This window comes from Salvia miltiorrhiza, chromosome 8, assembly GCF_028751815.1.
Source record: "Salvia miltiorrhiza cultivar Shanhuang (shh) chromosome 8, IMPLAD_Smil_shh, whole genome shotgun sequence".
Taxonomy (NCBI): Eukaryota; Viridiplantae; Streptophyta; class Magnoliopsida; order Lamiales; family Lamiaceae; genus Salvia; species Salvia miltiorrhiza.
Genome location: NC_080394.1, coordinates 23,330,877 through 23,346,077, shown reverse-complemented (window position 1 = coordinate 23,346,077; position 15,201 = coordinate 23,330,877). Strand labels below are relative to the sequence as shown.

Below are 15,201 nucleotides of genomic sequence, written 5' to 3'. Positions count from 1 at the left end.
TGGGCTTCAACCCTTGAAGAGGATTTGGGCCTTGTCCCGGAGCATATCGTCGGAATGGTCGGAAGGCCAATTGTTGCACGTCTCCGTCCAAATAGCTTCCCAGAGACGCACATCCGCGCTCACTCGGGCCCAGTGGCCTTGAAGTTGCCGGATCTTAAGGTCGACGCCGATGATGGGGTTGACACGTTCGCGGATCCGTCCCCAATACGCCCCCCCTTCTGATCCGTCCCACGGATGGCGTCGTTCGTCTCCTCCGCCCAAACTTGGACGATGAGATCTGTATGCTCGGGAAGGTAAGTATGACGGATCCTTACTTCCTTGTCGTGCTTGATTTTGTTGGCCATTTCCTTCCTCCGGCCGCCCTTCTTTGGTTTGGAGGCACTTTGCTCTGCACTGACTGGTTCCTCCTCAGCTAGGGTCTCCTCCAAGTTGATTTCCTCCATATCGGGGTGATAATCGGCGGAGAGATCGGGGCACCAATTAGGATCATAGAAAGGGTTGTGTGGATCCATGAAGGAAGAAAATTACAAGAGAAATGGAGAAGAAGAAAATTGGAGAAGAAGAAATGTGAGGATATGGAGGAGGAGGGGTTTTTTAAAGAGGAGAAGAAGAAGAAAAAAAAAATTAGAAACGGTCGGTCAAAGCACGAAGATCGAGAAAAACAGTCAAAATTTGAATTTAAAATTCAAATTTCTCTATTTTTTTTAGTTAAATTGCACGCGCCTTCCCTCTCCCCCATCGTGCATACTCGAAGATTCGAGTATCACTCGAGTAGCCCCTGCAACACCTTACTCGAGTGCACCTCTCTACTCGAGTAAGCGCTCGAGTAAGGGCGTTGCCAATGCTCTTAGTATAGAAGTATAGAAGTGGGGTCTACTTTCCACTGGTTACCCTTACGTCCTACTTGGTAATCTGAAATCAATTTTTGCCCATTTCTACATCGGCGCTCCTCCTGAAAATTGACGGCGAATCAGAATCTTGAGCTGGAAAGTGAAATGTCTTCTGGAAATTCTTTATCTGTACTAGGGTATATGCATATATGTAGCCAAAAATCTAAATCGTATTCTGTTGGGTGCTTTTTGTATTTCAGTTTTTCTGCTGGTGATTTTGCTGTACTCCGGCGACCGAAGCCTCCAATTTTTCGTCCGCAAAATGGTAAAGACCAAGATGACCCAATCGATTGTTCATTTCTTTAACAAACTGGGAAATTATATATATTCGCCAGATTAAATAGATGAAATTAGGGTTAAGGTGTATTTACATGTTTTAAATTGCCAGAAAATGGTTAGTGTTCTTCAAATTCTGGGTTTTGAAATCTAATATGGCGATATGCCCATTTTCTAACGAGTTTTAATTACTTATAAATTGAAATTGATTTGTAATTGAAACATTTGCATATTGGCTCGCACATTGATCAATATAGCCATTAGAAAACGACAATTCTATTGAAAATAATGGAATTAAATCATAGATGGGGTTATGTTACACATTTACGTTCTGCCAATTGAACCCAATGTTGTGTTATTGTTCTGTTGGGAGTTGTATATGTGCCAGAATGTTAAAATGCATTTGTTGCTTTCAATTGCAGATCAATACAAAGTGGGCAGAAGGTTTAGGAGCAACTCAGGTAAGGTTTATGTTGTAAAAAATGTTTTGGATGCAACCTTGGGAAGAATATAAACAAGAAATATGAAGTTATTAAGTTGAATAGTTATAAGAATATTTTAACACAGTTGTCTTTTCACCTTGGAATTCATACGTCTACGAATCCAATCAAATGAATTTCTTTCAACCCTAAAGTTTCTTGTGTTATAGTGCCAAGCAGACTTATAACGAATTATCTAGTTTTTCGTACAACTGAAGTACACAGGTTAAAGACTATTACTAATAAGTGCCCTAGTCTTTTTTTTTTTATCAGTAATAAGTGCCCTAGTCTAGACTATCCCAATTTAAGATTGTACTCCCTCCGTCCACGAAATGAGTACCCATTTGTGGACGGCACGGGTTTTAAGAAATGTATGGAGTGTAGTGTGAATAGTTTAAGGGTCCTACTTTTTGAGTGTATTAATTAAAGAGATGTGTGGGGTACACTTTCCAAAAAGGGAAATGGGTACTCATTTCGTGGACGGACGAAAAAGGAAATATGGGTACTCATTTTGTGGACGGAGGGAGTATATTTTTATTTTTGAAGCCCAATTTAAGAGTGAACAAATTAGAAGCCTAAATAGCCCAGAACATTGACCAATTGGGCTTGGGACCACATTTTTCAGTCGCAACTCCCAAATCATCTTTTTCGAAGTTGTTTGCTGTCAAAACAATTGCAGGTGGTGTAATGATATGTGACTTGTCATTTTCTCGTTCCCTATGTAGTCAAAACATTGAAGCTCGAATTGTCACCTTTTGATGTCTGAATATGTTTTTTTTTTTTTGAAATAATGTCTGAATATGTTAATCACTATGTATGTAGTTTTGATCTCTTGGCTAAATTTCTCTCTCTCTTTTGTTGAATTGTTATTTGAGGACAGAAAATGAGAACCCCCGCGGCCACCGTCCGTTTTCGAACCGCTGACGGTCGCCTCAAGTATCCTGGCTTCCTCACAACTGCTAAGAAACACAAATCAACCTTTGTGCAGCTCTACATTATGTGTGGAGTCCTAGTGATGAGCATAGGATCTCTCGGCCAGAAGTACCGCCTTCACGAGCTCACGGAGGATGCCGTTGTCCTCAAAGAAGAGCAAGAGAGCATCATTGCTCGCATGAATCACATCAAGCAGAGTCTACGTGCTGAGGCCGCAGCCGAGCCCACAGGAGCTTTCGCAGCTAGGCTTCGCCTCCTCCTCGGAGATGAATGATGCACCCCTTCCTTCTCCCTCTAAATAAGCTTGATTTTATGAATGGTCGCTGTTTTTGGTGAATGATTTGTATAGAGTTTTATTAATAATTTTGTGAAAATTAGGGATTTAGGAAGAGTTATGGCTGATATTCTTATCCTTTGATTGAGGATTTTAAACTGAGGTTATATATTTTTAATGTCTTTGTTTTATTGGACTTGGTGGTAAGTTTATTTGAAATTGAGGTGGATGTGCGAGAAACCAAACCACAAATGAGTTAGTTTCCATCAACCAAACAAGGAGCTTTCACGATCCTGTGTCATGACGGTGGAACATTTCCATGAACTCAACAGTGAAGCTATATTCTGGTACTATAGTAAGTTTTCCGCAAAGAAAGAACCAGCACCTTCCTGACTGCCCAGCTCGTTTGCAAGATGTTGCCATCACTCAAAAGGTTTACTGCCCCATCTACTAGAGACTGGAAGATGAACCATCATTTGTAAGTCTTTGAACTACTTGTTGGAGATCAATCTGCTGCTTCAGACCAAATATTGTCAGAATAAAAATGAAATACGAAGAATATTCATGTGGGAGATAGAGACTGTAAGCTATTCCAAGGTAAAGGGAACACCAACAGAAGTTCGCATGGCAAATGTAGCGATAATCTCTCTCTCTCCATGTAGGGATAACTGAGAACTATATTTTTCATGAAAATGTGAGAACAATGCACTTTCCTATAAAGTTACATTCCCTGTTAAATTTAATGCATTCGAGAAAAATGCAATTTTCGCCCCTCATGGGATTCGAACTCAAGTGATGCATTCATCCAACAAGATAATGCATGCATTCACTGTAGATCTGCATGATCAAAGGGCTAATAATGGTTCTCAGTTCTCAAAATAATTAAGGATTCTCATTTGAACTATTTCTTATATAATTCTTTTTTATACAAATATAGGGGTTGGTTAATGTAGAAACTACATTTTATCATGAGAAATCTAAGAAACTACATATCTTAAGTTATGTAGGATTAGACAGAAATAGAAAAGGATTCTCAAATCATCTAGTCTACAATATTGATTATCTGGCAGAATATTGGGAACATCCAAAAAGATTTAATTCATAGTTTATACTTAAGGGTGCATTCTCTTTGGTTGCAGAGGGATACAAGATGGGAGAATTTTATCATCTCCACATTTTTTATCCCATGTTCTCTAAGGTGGAAAACATAGTTTGGAAAATATTATCACATCAATACCCATGATAATATTATCATGAATTTGAGTGAAAAGGAAGGAAAAGGGGCTGCCCAGATTTTTTTCCTTCCAGCCAGGGGAAAATTATCCTCCCTACAGAACATGTAAAAAGAGTGGAAAATGGGTGAAGACATATGTTTTCCATCAAAGAGAACACACCCAAAAGATCATTGCATTTCTAGGACATCAATATGCAGCATCAAAGCATCTTGATATCCACTGTACCATTTCAACCATGTATGATTCATATTATGCACTTGAAACACATTGTTATAATTTTCTACACAAACCTGAGGGTCATGAATAGTTGTTGTCATCCCTCTTCTTGACCTACTCTCCGATAGTACAGGTTCTGCTGGAGGCATTAGTTGAGAACCAGATGAAATACCTCCTAAGGCTCCAGCGTGTTGCATCATTCTTGACAAATCAATCCCTCCCCCCTGGCCTCCATCCAAACCTGAAAACATGCTTCCAAGATCTTGGTTGTCCATCTGCTGTGCAATCTGATTTACCGTACTTGTCATTGCAGGATTTTGAGTGAATTGCTGCAACATATTTCTCAGCATATCTGGTGACCCAACCCCAGTCTGCCCAGCCAATAGGCCATCCAGTGCAGGACCTTGCAGAATCTGGGACATTGCATCTGCCATATCATTTTGGCCATCAACATTTCGCCTGGCAGACTAGTTTCCACACCCCTGCCAATATTAGGAGTTTGTGATGATGGTGAAGGATTCGTATTTCCACTTGTCGAAAGAGACGTGTTGACCAACTGCTCTAGCTTGCTGGTCCTATCAGCACATGAACTATCAATGTCTTTGGCTTGTGCTCGTGGCTGCTTACCTCGCCTCTACCACAAATATAAGCAGAAATTATGTAAGTAATCATGAGAAACAAATAAAAGATAAGCACCACTACCAAACAATCATGATGAACTCATACAGAATTTATCTGGGCAACTGACTACATCGGAAGTAGCTATCACCAAGCTACAACAGGAGGTCACGACAAAATTCGCCTAATAGCTCTAAAATTATTAGACCTTTCATCCAGGACCCCAAAAGATATACACACACGCACACAAAGAAAAATGATTGGACCCACTCTGACATAGGTTAAAAAGACAGGGATTAGGGAGGATCAAAATTGGTAATCTGCATCTCGGTGGGTAGAGCAAGTACTGATTAGGAAAGAAGATGTAGAACCCAGAATGCTAGGAAATAGGTTAGTTGTGACATTGCCGTACCAAATGCCAAGAAATGTCTGGTTGCGACATCAGGTAGTGAAGGAAGTTCAATTAAGAGATTGGTGTACAGGGAGAACAAAAAAGAGGAACTACTGAACACATAAAAAGCTATGGAGGCTAATATTTTCAGAAAGTTGGATTTATGCCCTAAACCCTACTCAAAACACTCTTTCATTTCTTTAACTTGTTCAGGTTTCAGAAATCTAGGTTGTTTGTTGTGAAACATCAAACATATTTTTCGAGAAAGGGTTCACATAACTTTTACTCTCTTGGAACTGGATGTGCCAGTTTGAAGTCCATTTCTTCTCATTAACTGAAAGTGTCTTATTCCTATCAGCAGTCTTACAAACTCACTCAAATTCTTTGTTTTAGTCCTCTCAATAACATTCTACTTCTGAGTCATCGTTTTGAAAATAACTATGAAAAAATAAATGCATGTCTCAATAATAATTTATTTTCAGTAGACTCTGCACAGCGCCTGAAAGAAACAAGGTTCAATTTTATTTGTTCAGATTCATCATCCATTTATCTTCCAATTAAGGTACGTAAAACTTCATACCAAAAAAGTAAACACTAAGTCCAAATACATCAAGAACATGAACTTTGTTCAAAGCAATCACCAAAGACCATGTCAAGACAACAAATGGGAAAAATGTTTATGTCTTACCTTAGGTTAAAGACCTCTGACATCCAATCCAATTGGAACATCTTAAGAACTACCAGTGCTATTGTTACCCTGCTTGGATGTGCTTGACCTTTCATGTGAGTTTCCACCGGCACCGATAGAAGCCTCACATTCAGGTTGGTGGTAGGTAGTTTCGACCTGTCGGTTTGTGTTGAGTAAGAAATATGCCGAGTATAGGATGTATATCAGAACAAAATCATATTGCTTATAATTCTCACCTTCTGGTCATATATATTGTTGGTCTCAGCAGCCATGACACCAGGTCTTCCCATGTCTGTATCTCTGGCACCAGAACTTGCACATTCCTCTTGATTGGTTGAACTATCTGATTGGCCTTCACAAATAGGTGTTCTTCAATATACAAAACACTATGTAACAAGCATATTCTGAAGGTGTATACCTGATGGTGCATGATTTTCGCCCTGCATGTTAAGAAGTAAACTTCTAATCTGGGAGTTGATTTCAGCTACAGTCGAAGAAATAGATCTAGATTCTGGAGACTATTGATCAACAGTACCAGTTGGTACAGCACCAGAAGCAGAAAATGTGATAGGTTGTGAGAGCTTGACCAAAATCAGCAGGCGCAGTTGCATTGGCATTCCTTCTCCATTTGGAGCTCTGTTACCAACTGTAGAGGCTGTAGGTGCCAGTGCTGCCCCTGGTTAACAATTGGATGTCAGTACTACCCTTTGTAGAACTCTTACCAGCGCATTCTTAAATACAATATACCTGTATGGATGTGAATATTTACATTCCTTGGAACTGTGGCAACACCAACTGGACCCATAGGTACATGACTTGTTGAGACACCAGATGAACCACCAAACAGAGAGGTAGTTTGGAGAGGAAATGGCTGCAGAAGATGATTAACTGTCAGAATCACTTGCCTAGTACAGTAGTACCATATCAGCAAGTTTTAGAATTATTAAGACCAAAAATCATGTGCGTCTGTTGGCCTAGCAGTAGAATGGTTAATGCCTAAGGCCAAAGGTCTTGGGTTTGAGTCCGTCATGCCGCGGTCTTTATTTTCTTTGTTAAATTGTTAATTTGTCAAAAAAAACAAAAAAACCAAAAATCTTATGTTCAATTTGATAAGCATCAAAAGAAGTTACATGTATGGACCTTCAAAGCTGAACTAGGTTGATTCCTTACTAACCAAAACAAGAATCTGAATTTTCATTAGAGTACACGCAAAATTAGCAGATAGAAGTTCACAATATATCACCGAACTCGGCAAAGTCAACAAACATAATTTTAAACTGTGGATCTGTGGTCCAATTTCCCATGACAGCCATAATGTTTTGCTGTGGCACATGAAAACCCACAAGTACTGTGCACAATCTGATCAGCATGCAGGGGAACTATAATTTTCAGACAGGTATTTAATAACAAACCTGGACCATAATTGGATTAGGCCCGGATGGAGATATATAGACAGCAGGCCCAGAATTCACGAAAGAGTCAGCCTACATAAATACAAGGATAATGTTAGCGACTGCCATTTAGGATATGGAAACTGTTTGATTTGAATCATAAAGACAAACAGGAGCTTTTCCCATGCGCAGAGTCAAAACAGTCCTCCCAAGCTCTAGGAAAAGAGCACCTAAACGCTGCATGGCCATGCCTAACTGAATAGTATCTGTCTGTACTTGCCCCCTTACTGTAGGATCATTAGAACCCCTTTCTTGATTTAAACGAACTGCAGTTCACTACAAAGTTGCACAGATTATGAATAGTATCAGAACCATGACAAATGAACTAGAAAAGTAATAACACAAGTTCTATAGATGAGGTGCATTCACACGAATAATAATATAACTTGAGGAATAAGATACTAAACCTAAACTCCTTAAGTTCTTGACAAATCCTTGTTCTATACTGCCACCCTCCTTTTTAATCTCAAGAATTTAAATTTACATCTATTTAAAACTAATAAATTTTAATCTTCAACTCTGAACAGGCTCAAGCCTGACTCCAGCTATTGCAGCATCTCTTCTCAACTTACATCAAGTCTTGATGTTTTAACGTAATGTGTTCAGACTCCGTTGTCGATCACATCAGTTCAACTCACTAGACTATCCCATAAGATCAACAGAAAACAGGTAGTCTTTGGCATACATCTGATCAAAATTAAAAGGTCAAATGTTCAACTTTTCAAGGGCACCCATGAAGATACTCCAGAAAAACAATTATTTCTTCATTTGTTTTTAGTCAATTATCAAATGACTATATACCTCTCTCCATACAAGTAGGATTGCTGCATACAACTTAAGGATAAATGCCTATTCCAACAGCATAATTCCTTCCAGATGAATAACATCACATTCACACAGGCCTAAAGAAAAGGTTTGTTTGAGACACAGAAAGTCAAAAGGCACCAGGCACCGATAACCAAAAAAGCAATGATCTCCTTTTCTTTTCCATTGATTCCAATTGCTGAATGACGTTTCAATAAAAAATAACTTGGCCATCTTGTTTAGAGTCATTCAAACGGCAGCCTTCCAGTCATATGTAGAATACAAAGACTCAAGACTCTGAGAAGAAGTAACATGATAAATGCATGTATCTATGCATGAGCCAGAATCATAGTGATGTCAATTATTCAAAAACTATATGAATCACAAACATCTGAGCAAAGAAACTTCAAGGTCTTACAGTACTGGCACTAAATGAAGAAAAGAAATATAATCTCACAGAGTACTACTTACAGAAATCGCTGGGACGGCATGTTCACTAAGGAGACGTTGGGCATGCTGTAGAACAACGCTCAGGCCTTCAACTGTTGGTAAACCATGAGAATTTGGAGGCAATACAGTAGCGGGTATGCTACCACTAGCAGCGGACTGATTTGGTTGATTATCTAAATCACAGGAATTCTTTTAAGACATTTTATCATTTTATTTTGTCAAAGCAAGACAGCACACAAGGATGTCAATGTTATTACCATTTTGCAAGAATGCTTGTTCCATTCTATTCATGTATTCAACAAGTGTGCTCAATGAATCAGGAACTGGCTGTGAAAGGGCAAGATTTACTTATTAGTGTAACCTAAAATAAACCTTCATGTAAGAAGAAAAGGTAGATCTTATTCAAGGCTTCATTGGAAGACAGATTATCTATCTACCATGTTCAAAGATGGAATAGCAACTGCCGCTCCCAATGGGATATGCATAGCATGGGATGCAGATGGGCCATGGAAGGCTTGCCATGGGATGGACTGATTTCCACCCTGATTTTCAATGCCACCATCACCCTGTGACCCTTCTGAGGCATTTCCATGAGAAGCCTGAAAATGAGAAGGAACTGTTCACAACTGCTTTAACTGGCAAGTGTAAGAAATGAATGAAACAGAGAAAACATGATAAAGAAGAGCATATTTTATAGTTGGGGAAGCCATTACTAGAATTCAATGGAATTATAATCCCTCTCACAGTGTACCCAACACACATTAAAGAACATCTATGATGGAATAACCAATATGTTCCCATCATCATTTTCCTGTATCTATCAAAATCCACTTTGATTAGGTGGTGGACTGAGAAGGCCTTTACGAACATAGGTTGTTTTTGGAGATAAAACGTCAAGATAGTCCCGAGTGAACTGATTGAGTATGTATATACTTCACTTTTCACAGTAGCTTGCATTACAGGCAGTAATTTCAAATTTGACATAAACGAGCTAAGGTTCAACTTATATTAATAGATGAACTCAAATCAGATGGCAAAGCAGGCTTATATCAGCAATTGCTAATACCAATTATTGTGCAACGACAATGCAAACACAAGCAGAATAGAATAGTGCCCATTAAGAAAACTGATGCACATGCACCAACTAAGAAAACAGATTAATTAAATCAGAACAAAATTAGACAGGAATTCCAATTCCAAATTCCCAATGAATAAAGCCCCAATAGAAAAGGGAAAAAGGGAAACAACTCATGGATAATGCTAAATCAAGATACAGGTCACCAAATTATTCAGCTTATAGGAATTTTCAGTGATAGGGACCACATAACTGAGAACCCACAGATACAGATAACATATCCTATATCATGAACACAATAGTCGAAAATACAGGCAGCATATATAAAAACATTACATAGAACCCACTACACGAGCATCTACAAGAAACTGCACGATTATACAAAGCACTTGTTAAGAAAATGAAAGCACCAAAATAGAGCTAAACTAAAAGAATTAAGAAACTAATACCGGAGGCCCAGCTTGCAAGCCTCCTGTCAGGTTACTGATCCCAATGCTGTTCAATACAGCCCCAATCACCTAAAAAGCAGACAAATTCAGTGGATTGGCATGAGTGATACAACATACACAGTTCCATCAAGTTTTAGTTGGTAAACCATGCATAACAACACCAACATACCCGGCTTAGATCTGGCACAACAGCTTCACCAGGATCCCCAACATTTAAGGTCCCCATTACAATAGTCTGAGCAATTGGCCCAATGCAATGGCGTGACCCACCAGCAGAATCCTGTCCTGAAACCAGAAAAAAATAAATAATAATAATTAAAAAAAGGAAGCGAGAAAACAAACTTCAGAAACCTCTTGAAGATGTACAGACCAACAAAACAGGTAAAACCAAAGGATAATGCAATTTCTTACTACCTCTAATGCCATTATTTGAAGTTGCCTCTCCAGAGCTAGATCCAGTAGAAGGCTGTGGCTGCATTTCAACTAAATGTAATGTATCCTCATTTTCCACGTCTAGTACATTGTTAAGTGTAAACAATGAAGATGACATGACATGTATTGTGTTTCTGGATATTGAACTATTAAGTAACCCCTCAAACTTTTATTCCTCAAAAACTTTTTTTTGTGTGCAGAGCCCTTCAACTTTGGTTTTGAGGGGAATTGGGGTTCAAACCCCAGTCTCTCACCCTCATAAAGGTAACCACTGAGCTACAAGACTTGTGGTGGTATTACTAATAAATTTTAGCATACTCCCTCCGGCCCCCATTTTCATGCCCCTTTCCATTTTTAGTAAAATTACTCTACACTACCCCATAAAAGGTGGGACCGTTACTCCACTTTAATCACTTTAACACTATCATAAAGGTGTGACCTTTATTCCACTCACAACACACTCAACCATTTTATTAAAACCTGTGTCATTCTCAAAAGGGCAGGGCATGAAATTGGGGGAGAGAGTGTTGCAACAAATTTTGTTGCAACACTATCATAAAGGTGTAACTCTTTTACTTTTATTGTGTTGCATTCATGCATTAATGATGTTACAAACAAATAAGACTGACAAAAGCTATTAGAGAAGTAAAATAGTTATTGACGAAACAAATGGCACGCGCTAAAGAAGTTCCACAAAAATCTGCTTCATGGCTAAATAAACAAATTTACTGGCTGAATGCAACACAATAAAAGTTTAGGAACTTAATATAAGAAAAACTATTAAGACCAAAACATGGATTCTTCACATATAGGGTGTGGTTCAAATAAAAACTTCCCATTGTGATAACTCTTGCATTGAACCTATAAAGTAACTGCATTGAACCTACTAGTAATTTGCAATATTTGTTGAGTGTAGAGTTTTGTACAGTTACTTTATAGATCAATAGCACTTACTTTATATGTTCAGTGCAAGAGTTCTCACTATAGGGTGTGGTTCTATTGAGAATGCTAAATGTGTTGAGATTTGAGAATAATGAACAAATCAATAAATTCTTTGAATAAACCAATAAAACCGATGAACATGCATATCTATTTAAATATGATGAAAATCTCGCTCCCTTCAGGATTCGAACTCATACCAAAATGCTTGTTCATAAAAATTATTGACTTGTTCATCAAAATTGTTGACCTGTTCGACAAAGTTAAGACGCATTCTCAATTCTCAACACATTATATATATATATATATAGGGAAGGACTACAGTAAAAACAGCTCTTAAAAAAAACTACAAACCAACAAGAATGTATGAATTTTATGCAGAACACGTATGAATTCACTATATAAAGGTATGAATTGCAAAAATTAATTTTTTTGCTACCTATGGGATTCGAACTCATAACTATTAATTCATCCCCGTAGATCTTGATGATCTAAGGTTGAAAATGGTTCCTATTTTATACAATAAAATGTGTTTTTATTATAGCCCTCCCATATATATATACCTCCCAATCTCTTCACTAATCGTCTATATTAAATTGTAATGATAGACATGCCTTCAGTTCATAAGGAAGTATATATGACACAAGCACCAATTGGTAGGATACTGTATTCTGAAAGAAGGTGATCATCCTTCAACACCTTGGCCCTAAAAATTAGACGCTGCTGCCCAACAGGCACACCGCTTTGAATTGCTACTTTATCCTTAAATGTTGATACGGACCATCTGAAATGGTGCCAATTAGACAATGACAACGCAAAATGACCAAAAACAAGCTACAATTATGGTATGGCCTAATAAAAACTTCTCTCAAGCTCTCTTAAAAAGTTCTCCTTTTCATAAGGAGTTAACGCTATATTAACCTCCAATATTTGATAGAACCTCCAATATTTACTTGGAATAGATATTATATAGTATGGCTGATTCAGAAAGAAGGAACAGAATATGAATCCAATCTCCCTAATCTATATCTAAAATTAAATTGTCTGTAGAGTAGTCAGAGATTCAGAGGATATATAGGAAATTACATTCTTATCTACAGGGAATTCGGGAATCCAGGGTCTTGACATTGAGCTGAAGAGTTGATTCAGAACTTCCACCACAGACATTACTTGTACTAGAGCCATCACAAGGCTTCGACTCAGCCATGTAACTTCAAGGTCACTATATATCGGGACACAATAAACATCATAAGATTCGGGTGTAGAACTGTTGTGAGTCTCATTATTGTGATAAATTGGTAAGATGAGCTCATGAATTAAATGTTGATAGTAAAACTCAACAAAGCCTCACAAGATGTAATTCAATGTTTTCCATCTGTAGAAGTATCTGACAAAGGCAAAAATGTACTTCACGACTTGATATCCAAGTTTAGTATGTTGAGATTAATTTGAACAATATAAGACAAGACTCTTGAGCTTACTTTTTGGCAAGACGTTAACCAAGAATATATTTCAAAAACAAGTATATGTGTGGCCTGAACAATAATTGTTATGCAGTCACAGAATTGATTGGTATAATTTTCCAGGCGAAGGAAAATTAAAATGTACCTATGCTTTGAAACAAAATCTCCTAAGACCCAACTCTTGAGGACTGTAGATCAATCAACACATAAAAAGAGACACTACAACATCATAACACCATGTTGTACAGAAATAAACTGCAAGCATGGTTACTAAAAGACTAAATTCATTATATCATAGGCATGAAGCACAAATCACACTGATCAGGTCTTGTTCACATTTTCAACATGGTGTCATGTTAACTATACTAAATGCGGGAGTTATCTATTTCAGGTACAAAACCTTTGGGATAATACTGGGATTTAGAGTTGCATCTCATAGTTATGTATTTATCATTAATGTCAACCAAGTGATCGAACCAGTCATCATCCAATGTGTCATTTTTCTTATTCATTAACTACTGATAAACAAAATTAAACTAAAAACTGCACAAAGATAAAAAGATGATGGAACATAAAAACACAAAATTGGAAGAAATAACCATTCATGGATCATGTTCTAACTTTGCGTAGGAGTTCATATGATCCAGAGCAGTCCAACATAGCCATAAGTCTAACAAATCAATTCAGCAACTTCAAAATGTCCATCATAATGGAAAGCCAGTAGATCAAATGGAAGGAACGGTGTATTCAGGAAACATAAAACAACAAAATGCGAACTATTCTTCCATTGGCAATCACACGATACAACAAATAGAAGGAATGGATTTTAGAAAAGAGAAAAGAATAAAATGACCATTTGTAACCAAAACTTAAAAGGTATATATATTCTAGCCATTTTAGTAATAAATAGACAAAAAAATATCCTTTTAGTTATTTTTTATTATTTTTTGAATTAAGATTTTTTAAACTTAAAATTGTAATTGTTTTAGAGCAATGTTATTTTAATTTTCATGTTTTTATAATAGTATAGGTTCTGAATCTAGGTTTAGAATTTCGTGTTCTTGTTTGCGTGAAATTCGAAGTTCATGCGATCTTGCGAAACCGATTTCGCACGAACAAGAGAATCATACGAACTTCAATGTTCATGCAAAGTTTGCACATTCACATGAACGCGCGAATTTCACGTGCTCGCATGATTGCACGATTCTTTCTTTTTCTCTCTTAATCAGCGAGAAGATCATGCGTTCACCTCAACAGTTGTGTAGAGGATGGCATGATTTGACCGATGGGTGGTACAGATGCTCGATGGATGCCGCTTTCTTCGCATCTCATAGCTGCACGAGAGTGGGCATTGTGCTACAGAACTCAAATGGGGAGTTTGTGGGTGCAAAGGTTGTTAAGTGAGCTGGTCTGTGGAAGGGGTTGAGGGAGAAGCGATGGGAAGTTCTATCTTCGATCAAGGACATGAGCCTAAGTATGGTGGAAGTTGCTACACATAGTAAATTGGTGGCAAATGCTTTTGTATCAAGTAGAAGTAATAGTTACGAGTTTGGGGATATCATCTATAGTTACAAACAACTGCTCATAAGTCAGATTATGTTAATGTTTGTCATGTTAGAATAGATACAATTGTTGCAACCCATAGACTTGCTATAAGCGCTATGTTTTTTTTTTCTATTAAATAAAATAAAAATGAGATAAAATAGAAATGAGAAAATTAGAACTTCTTAATTGGAAAGAAAAGACTCTAACGTGAGACCACCAATTATAGCCCGGAAGTGTCTAAGCTACACTTTTCGCACTACACATCGCCGCTACGATTATACCACGTGTCACACCATTTAAACCCATTGAATTCAACTTTTTGAAAACCAGACCGTTAATTGGTTTTCTAATATCACTGGTTCGTAAAATCCTTTATTGAGAACAATTTTAACTTCAAACTAGTGCCCGGTAAACTTAGCCAAGTCTCCACTAATCTTAAAAATTCCACAATCTCCAACTTCCACCTTTCTTCAGTCTGGAACATCAACCTTGAACACATGGGCAGGCCTCTATCGTCTCTTTCCAGTTGATTCGGGCGTCGGCCACCGGCCCACCACGGTGGTCTCACGGGCGGTGGAGGGGAGGTTGGAGAG

At 37.8% G+C, this 15,201-nt stretch overlaps 1 protein-coding gene and 1 pseudogene across 3 annotated transcripts; one reads left to right on the top strand and one right to left on the bottom strand.

The window, feature by feature from the left end:
- Positions 1-867: 867 nt before the first annotated feature.
- LOC131001972 (uncharacterized) lies at positions 868-3,071 on the top strand. 3 transcript variants are annotated; one of them, XM_057928635.1, is made up of 4 exons: positions 888-986; positions 1,091-1,155; positions 1,589-1,627; positions 2,526-3,071. In XM_057928635.1, the coding sequence occupies exons 2-4, from the start codon at positions 1,153-1,155 to the stop codon at positions 2,850-2,852; spliced, it is 369 nt and encodes a 122-aa protein (XP_057784618.1). In that variant the 5' UTR covers positions 888-986; positions 1,091-1,152; the 3' UTR covers positions 2,853-3,071. The 3 variants fall into 3 exon arrangements, with proteins under 3 accessions (XP_057784616.1, XP_057784617.1, XP_057784618.1); XM_057928633.1 differs by having other exon boundaries at positions 868-1,155; positions 2,521-3,071; XM_057928634.1 differs by having other exon boundaries at positions 876-1,155.
- Positions 3,072-3,100: 29 nt separating this feature from the next.
- LOC131001970 (ubiquitin-like domain-containing protein CIP73) lies at positions 3,101-12,545 on the bottom strand (annotated as a pseudogene).
- Between the last annotated feature and the right edge of the window lie 2,656 nt (positions 12,546-15,201).